This window comes from Zalophus californianus, chromosome 4 (genome assembly GCF_009762305.2).
Source record: "Zalophus californianus isolate mZalCal1 chromosome 4, mZalCal1.pri.v2, whole genome shotgun sequence".
Lineage (NCBI taxonomy): Eukaryota > Metazoa > Chordata > Mammalia > Carnivora > Otariidae > Zalophus > Zalophus californianus.
Genome location: NC_045598.1, coordinates 71634772 through 71643209, shown reverse-complemented (window position 1 = coordinate 71643209; position 8438 = coordinate 71634772). Strand labels below are relative to the sequence as shown.

At 38.6% G+C, this 8438-nt stretch overlaps 1 protein-coding gene across 1 annotated transcript in view; it reads left to right on the top strand.

The window, feature by feature from the left end:
* The first annotated feature begins 1382 nt into the window (after positions 1 to 1382).
* Positions 1383 to 8438, top strand: part of ZNHIT6 (zinc finger HIT-type containing 6) — a 62155-nt gene continuing 55099 nt past the window's right edge. Inside the window, exons 1-4 of the mRNA XM_027615254.2 lie at positions 1383 to 2195; positions 3376 to 3441; positions 3529 to 3635; positions 3718 to 3803. Of these exons, the coding sequence (XP_027471055.2) occupies positions 1564 to 2195; positions 3376 to 3441; positions 3529 to 3635; positions 3718 to 3803 (891 nt within the window). The 5' untranslated portion in view covers positions 1383 to 1563. The remainder of the gene's footprint in view (positions 2196 to 3375; positions 3442 to 3528; positions 3636 to 3717; positions 3804 to 8438) is intronic.

Below are 8438 nucleotides of genomic sequence, written 5' to 3'. Positions count from 1 at the left end.
TCGCAGACATGATGTGAAGATTAGGTGAAAGTGCCTAATGCCCCATATGTAATAATAATAATTTTGAAAAGTAATTGAGAGGGGGGCCTGGGTGGCTCAGTGGTTGAGCGTCTGCCTTTGGCTCACGTCATGATCCCAGGGTCCAGGGATTGAGCCCCGCATCGGGCTCCTGCTTGGCAGGAAGTCTGCTTCTCCCTCTCCCACTCCCCCTGCTTGTGTTCCCTCTCTTGCTGTCTCTCTTTGTCAAATAAATAAATAAAATCTTTTAAAAAAAGTAATTGAGATAGATAAAAGTGTGGTTTTTGTTTTTTGCATTTTTGTATTATTTTTTAGATCTTCTATTCCTGGGTATTGAAATTTTGGCCCAGTCTTTAGGGATACACACACACACACACACACACACACACACACACACATTCTTTTTTTTCCTATTTATTTTTCTTTGATGTTGTGTTCCATGAGTCATTGTTTACGTATAACACCCAGTGCTCCATTCAATACCTGCCCTCTTTAATACCCATCACCAGGCTAACCCATCCCCCCACCCCCCTCCCCTCTAGAACCATCTGTTTCTCAGAGTCCATAGTCTCCCATGGTTCGTCTCCCCCTCCAACTCCCCCCCCTTCATTTTTTCCTTCCTATGATCTTTTTTTTTTTAACATATAATGTATTATTTGTTTCAGAGATACAGGTCTGTGATTCATCAGTCTTACACAATTCACAGCGCTCACCATAGCACATACCCTCCTCAATGTCTATCACCCAGCCACCCCATCCCTCCCACCCCCACCACTCCAGCAATGCTCGGTTTGTTTTAAAGAGAGAATCCTGTAGGATGCTGGGAATGGGAAACTAGCTGTTGTGGGCTCTTACTGACGGAACTTAAAGAATAAAAATTAATTCCTTCTTTCCTATCTGAAACCTCTCAGGATTCCCTGTGACAACAGCCACCATCTATTGAGTTTATTTCAGTAACTACTGGCTTATTTCCATGCATGACTCCATTTAATCTTCACAATAACAACACCATCGTCTCTAGTGCATAGGTGAAGAATGAAGCTTGCCGAGCCGTGGCATCAAGTGTTTCTACCATTTTCATACAAGATAATACAGACCAGGGTGGGTCTTAACCGTTCCAAAACGGTCAGAGATTTGCCTCTCCCTGCTCCGCCCCGCAAGTCCACTCTTTACCGAGGAGTGTGGCCAAGCACGAATTGGGGGCGGGAAAAGCGGAGGGAGGCTGCCTCCCCCGGGGCAGGGTTTGACGAAGCCCCGCCCCAAAAGTGAGCTCACAAGGGCGTGGCCTCACGCCGATTCTCGCGTGTCTCTGGGCCCGGACTTGCCGCAGAGCCGTAAAGGGCTCTACGAGTCGTGAAGTGGCGAGGCGCGGAAGTGTTGCTTTACGACGATTTGGACGAAAGCTGCAGGCGGGTGTTTGCTACTTGCGGCTTTCGGTCCCGCACGTGGCAGCTGTCGGTGTTCCGACCCAGAAATCGTTCCTTTTGGCGTGGAGAAGCCACACTGAAGGACAGAGTGGCAGCGAAGGCCAGAGGTCGTGAGCTGATGGATACTGCTGTTGAAAATGAAGGGACATTGGGAGGAGGTTTGCAGAGTGGAGCTGAGGGGGCGCGGCTAAGGCTCGAGTCCGGTAGGGAGAGAGTCCGGGGCACAGCAGGGACGGACGCTGGCAGTGTAGAAGCGGGGGATGGACAGGCAGGAATGGAGAAGACAGAGGATAGAGAAGGAAGTGGACAAACGGCAGAGGAGATGCGAGTGGACCTAACGGTTGTGAAACAAGAAATTATGGACTGGTCGGAAATGGAAGACGGGATGCTGGATGGCCGGTGGGTAAAGCAGGAGGTGAAGGATGGGCCTGAGGTGAAAGAGGAGAAACCAGGCACTTTGGAGGTGAAGCAGGAGATGAATAGTAGTTTTGTGGTAAAAGAAGAGAAAGTGAAGGTGAAGGAAGAGGTGATGGACTGGCTAGATGTGAAGGAAGAGAAGAAAGATAACTTGGAGATAAAAGAGGAGGTGTTTGTTGCTCAGAACATAAAAAAGGAGGAAATGATGGATGACGTTTGTGTAAAAGAAGAGAAGTATTTCCCAAAGGAAGAAGTGATGGATGATCCAAAGGTGAAAGAAGAGCCTCAGATAAATCCACCAGTGGGTTTCAAACGGAAACTGGCCATGTCAAGGTAGGACAGGGAGCAATTCATCGGGGAAATAAAGCTGTGGAGTCCTCTGTTGTCTGGATTGAAGGAAATCTAGCAGCCGGGTGTGGCATAATGATGGTGGAAAAATAAATGCAAACTTGGGTCCCTGGAGCGTGTGTGTTGGTGGTGGAGGGAGGGGGTAATTGGGAAGGCAGGGTTTTGTCAAAGGACAACAAATTCAGTGAAAATATGTCAGGCTGTTAGTGGCCAGTGGACAATGGCCAAGTAAGGAAGTGAAAATTCTGGGGACCAGAAAACCCTTGGACCAGATTCTGATTTGATCTAATATGCTCTTGACTCAGTATTCTTTAAAAAGAGGATAGACATAAGGAAAAGTCTAATAAAACTAACAATGACAACATGGATTAAGTTAAAATTAGACAAAAATGCACTTGAACTCACCCAGCTGTTTACTTTCTTTATGGATAGTATGCATATTTATTGCTTTATGTTTAATTTCCTTATAGTGTATGATCATGTGACAGCGTGGGATATAAGAGTAATCAGATTCTTGGGACTATTACTGTCTAGAACACAGTGGGCCAAATAGAAATGACTGTAGTTTGGTTGTCAGTATCCCAAGATCCTACAAGAGTAATTGGAGATAGATGATGGGTAATAGCATTTCAAGATTATTTTAATGCTAATTTTAAATTGGATGTGGAGATGAGAAAAGATACAGCTGATACTCTGTAAATTTGACCTGGTCTCATATTCTTTTTGTGGTATGTTTGCTTTAAGGTATGTAAACTCATGGATTGGACTTCTGGGTATAGGTGCACACACACACAATCTTTAGCAGACTGCCAGGAATTACAAGTTAAAATACTAATGAATAATCTCATTCTCTGATTGCAGTAGAAAAAGAAGTCAAAAGTGAGTTTTTTTTTTTAATTTAATGTATGTTTGCTTAGATTATGTAGTACTAACAACGTTGTAAATGTAGTTGTCATTTGGAGACGGAGACAGTTTCCTGGAGGAGAATGTTCTAAGGATGTTTGACAGCTATCAAGTATTTTATCAGAGTAACTTCCATGTACTTTATTCACTGACTACATGTCTATAAATTGTGATGAGTAATTGACTCAGCATTAAAAATTTATAAGTCAGTAAGTAGAATTAATATTTGATAACTTAGTAAGTTTCTTGTGGGCTTTTGTAGGTGTGAAACTTGTGGTACAGAAGAAGCAAAGTACAAATGTCCACGTTGTATGCGATATTCCTGCAGGTATGTATGTAATTTCCTACCTTACCACCTCTGTCTGTACCTTTCTTACCTCAGAGTATAAAAGTACCACCTCATTTGTCTCTTCAGTTTGCCCTGTGTAAAGAAACACAAAGCAGAACTGACCTGTAATGGAGTCCGGGATAAGACTGCATATGTTTCCATACAACAGTTTACTGAAATGAATCTCCTAAGTGGTAAGTCATCTTATGCATAGCAGATTGATGCTTCCTGGCCATTGGCATATGTCAGTTTATTTTTCTATTTTGAAATTTTTAGATTATCGGTTTTTGGAAGATGTGGCAAGAACGGCAGACCACATTTCTAGAGATGCTTTCTTAAAAAGACCAATAAGCAATAAACATGTAAGTATTTCATCTCTTCCAGTTAGAATTCTTTTAATCAGTTAGATTCATTTTTTTCACCTAATAAATGTAGTAAGTGGCTATTGTGATCCAGACCTATTCCAATTACCAGGGATACATCAGTGACCAAAACAAAGTTCTTCCCCTCATGGACCTTGTATTTTGTGGGGAAAGACAGGAGATGAGTAGAGGAACAAATATAATTTCAGATAGAGTTAAGTGCATGTAGAAAGTAAAGCACAGGAGATAAAAGGAAATGAAAATGGTGTTTTTTGGGAGGAGGTCGTGACTATTTTTAATACGGTAGTCAGGAGTGGCTTCTCTGAGAGATGACATTTAAGCAGTGATCTGAATGATGAGAAAGAGGCAGCCGCGTGAACCTTTGGAGGAAGACTATTCCAGGTAGTGACAAAAGCGTAAGTAAGACTGAGTTAGGAATGAGGTTGGTGTATTTGAGGATTAAAATGGGGACGGGGTGACTGAAGCATAGGTGAGTAAGGAGAATGTTGAACATGAGTTTAGAGAAACTGGTGAGGGCTCCTAATATATTCTAAGTGAAAATAGAAGCCATGGGAGGGTTTTGAGCATGTTTGCTTTTTGAAGGATCACTCTTGCTGCTGTCTGAAAAATGAGCTTTAGTAGGCAAGAATGGAAGATTGAAAGCAGGGAGTCTAGTTATAAAGCTGTTGCTGTTGAGGTGAAAGATGATGGTGGCTTGGATAATGCTGTTAAATTATTGGGAAGTGTTCAGATTCTAATTTTGAAGGAAGAACTAACGGCTTTCTCTTCTACTACACCTAATTTTCATACTTTTTCATCCCTTTTGCATTCCTTAAGCTAAGCATGCAAATTAAAGCTTATGTATTTGAAATATTTGCAACTGCTATTCTAGAAATTTTAATAGTGTTATTAAATCATGTCATAGAATTATGTTCCTTTTTCAAAGACCATTTTGGCTTTGGAGTTGCAGCATTTTAGCACTTTTAAAACACCTTATTGTTATTACTGGTACAGCCTTGACATTTCATATTTCTGAAAGAAAAATTATGCATCATGTTTTTCTAAAATTCTGCTTAAAAGATAAATTACTTTTTAAATTTTTTGTTTTTATCATAAAGAATTGCATGCATATTAAAAAAACATAAAATACAAATACACTGTTTAATGAATAACTAAAAAGTGAACATCCATGTAACTACCACCCAGGTCCAGAATTAGAACATTACCAACTTCTCAAAAATTCCCTGCCACTCCCTTGTGCCATTCCCTGATCCATTCTTTCTTCTGAATAGTTTTCTAGTTTAGGACCATATCATCATTTATTTATCCATTCTGTTCATGGACTCCGAGTTTTCTATTATAACATGGACTCCAGGTTTTCTGTAATAACAACAACAACAAAAAAAACTGTAACAGTGTTGCTGAGCACTTTTGTTTATGAATTGTGGTTTATGTACGTACCTGTTTTTTTCTAGGGTTTATACCTGGGAATGGAATTACTCTGTTGTGGGTGCGCACATCTTCAGTTTTACTAGATGTAACCAAAACATTTTCCGAAGTGGTTATACCAGTTTAGACTCCCAGTGTTGTGTGTACCTGTTGTCACATCCTCTCCAATATTTGATTTGATCAGAGTTTTAAAATTTTTGCGATTTGATGGCTTTGTAATTTTATCGGGGTTTTTAATTTGTAGTTCTCTGATTTCTAATGAGATTGAGCATTCTTTCAAATATTTCATTGGCCATTTGGATTTCATTTTGTAGAATGCCTGGTCAGGTCTCTTGCTCATCTTTTTATTGGTCAACTTTCTTTTTCTTACCGGTTTGTAGGAATTCCTTGTATTTCTTGGATGTCTGTTGGTTATTTATAAATACCTTTTTCCATTCTGTGGCTTTTCACTCTCTATAATATCTTTGATGAACAGATCTTAACCTTAATGTAGTCAAATTTATCATGTTTCCTTTATAATTAGTAGTTTTATATGTTTATAAAGAAACTCTTTCTTACTTAAGCGGTTCTCCCATAGTTATTTTCTAAAAGCTTTATTTATAGTGTTGCATCTCACATTTATATCTGTAAACTACCTGGGATTAATTTTTGTGTATCATGTGAAGTGGAGATCCCATTTAATTTTCCATGTGGATAACCCACTTTCTTAGCACCATTTATTGAAAAGTTCATTCTCTCCCTACTGCTCTGCAGGACTGCCTTTGTCATATATCAAGCATCCATGTTTGCTTGGGTCAGTTTCTGGCCTATCTGTTCTATTCTGTTGGCCTACTTGTCTATCCACACCAATACTACACTGTCTCAATTTTAATTTTTTACTGCAACTCACTACCTCCTAGAGTAATTCCACTGACTTTGTTCATTTTCTGGAGTATGGCTATCCTCTAGTTATGGGTATGGCTCCTTGTAATTCTCTACAAATATGATGAATCAGCCTACTGATTCTACATTCCCCTTTCCCCACCTGGGAAATTTAACTGGGGTTGCATTTGTTTTATGGAGTAACTTGGGTGATTGGACTTCTTCACAGCATTAAATCTTTTAAATCTCTGCATTTATTTAATATTTTTAATACCTATAATTTTCTCTGTAAAGATCTGATATATTTTTTGTTGGATTTATTCCTGGGCACTTTAGAGGCACTTGGGTGGCTCAGTCGGTTAAGTGTCTGACTCTTGATTTCGGCTTAGGTCATGATCTCAGGGTCCTGGGATCAAGCCCCACATCAGGCTCTGTGCTCAGCATGGAATCTGCTTCTCCCTCTCCCTCTGCTCCTCCCCTGCTCTCATTCCCTGTCTCTCTCAAATAAATAAATAAATAATTTTTTTTAAAAGATTTGTTACTAGGCACTTTATTTTTTCATGCTTTTTAAAATAGTATTTCTTTTATTTTTAATCTCTTTGCTGGTATTGAAGAATGTAATTTTTGTTGTTATTTATTTTATGGCATTATAATCTGCATTTTATAGAAATAAAATCTATACTTGTGCCTTATCTATCGATTCCTTGAGATTTTCTCTATAAACGATTCATCCCAATTTGTTTTTATCTTTCTCTCCTTATTCTTCTCTTTTTCTTATTGGAATAGCTAGGACTTCCCATTCATTGTCAAGTACTAATGACGATAGTAGATATTTATGTTGTAAGTCCCACGTCCTCCCTAGGTTTGATTTGCTAGATGGATTCACATGATTCAATATACAGTTGTACTCAAGGCTAAAAATTGTTACAGTGAAAGAATATAGAGCAAAATTAGCAAAAAGAAAAGGAGCAAAATCTGAAGGAATCCAGTTGCAAGCTTCCAAGAATCCTCTCCATCTGGAGTCACACAGTATGCAGTTAATTCCTGTCAGTGAGTTGTGATAACACTTGTGAAGTATTGTCTACTAGGCAAGCTCATTAGAAATGCACTACCCAAGGTTTTTATTGGAGCTGGTCACAGAGGCACCCTCCCTCTGCCTAGCAAGTGCCAAATTCCAGACTCCCAGAAGGAAAGCAAATAAAACCATGTTGTTTATACAAACAATTCAGGCACAGTGAACCACACTTACTGTTTTAAGAAAAGTCAGTGTAGGGAACCATTTACAATCATTCAAATTTCCAGGCACCGGCCAAGGGACAGCCTTGCAAGCAAAACCACCTAAAGATAACAGTCTCAGGCCTGCTATGTTAACTCTTCTGTACATTTTTGTTTTATAAGTCCTGATTATAGAAGGAAAACCTCCAAGATTGCACCATGATGTTTGCTCTTAAATTTTTTCTAGATTAAATGTGATGTCTAGATTATAGAGGTTCTAGTCCTAGTTTGCTATCAGATTTTATTATGAAGGGTGGTTATATTTTATCAAGTGCTTTTTCTGTATTTGATTATTTCATTTTTGTTCTTTTAATCTATAATTTTCTAATATGAGCAATCTTTTAATTCGTTTTCTATTTTAAGCTAAATTTGCATGGTGTGTTATTATCATATCATGCTTTTTATACTCTGCAGAATTCATGTGAATTATATGGGTGTGTTCGCCTTATCCATGCTCTCATTTTGTATTTCTCTTCATGAGTGAGATTAACCTTTAATTTTCCTTTTTGGTATTTTCAGGTTTCCATATCAAAATAATTCCAGTTTCATAAAATTATTTGGGAATGTTCCCATTTTATTCTTGGATGCATTCACTAATATTGGAATTACTTCTTCCTTGGGAGTTTGGTAAAATTATTAAGGAACCAGTATGGGCTTAGAGTTTGGGCCACTGAGGTATAGTCTTTACTGTTTGTGGGATTCTGCAGGTTTTCTCTGTCTTCTTGAGTTAATGTTACTAGATTACATTTTTCTAAGAATTTGTCCATTTGACCTAAGTTTTCAAGTTTATTGACATAAAGTTCTTCATGAACCTCTCCTTTACAGCTCTATAGGAATTGTAGTAATTTCATTTGTGATATTGGTTACTTATGTCTTTTTTTCTTAGATCAGTTGCTGTTATGTGTTTTCTCTGTTTTCTTAATGCAACTTTTATTAATCTTTCTTTTTTATGTTCAGCTTAATTGCACTGCGGTCAGAGAACATTCCTTTAAAATACATCAGTACTTGTGTTTGTGGCCCAGTATATGGTCAGATTTTGTAATGTTCTCT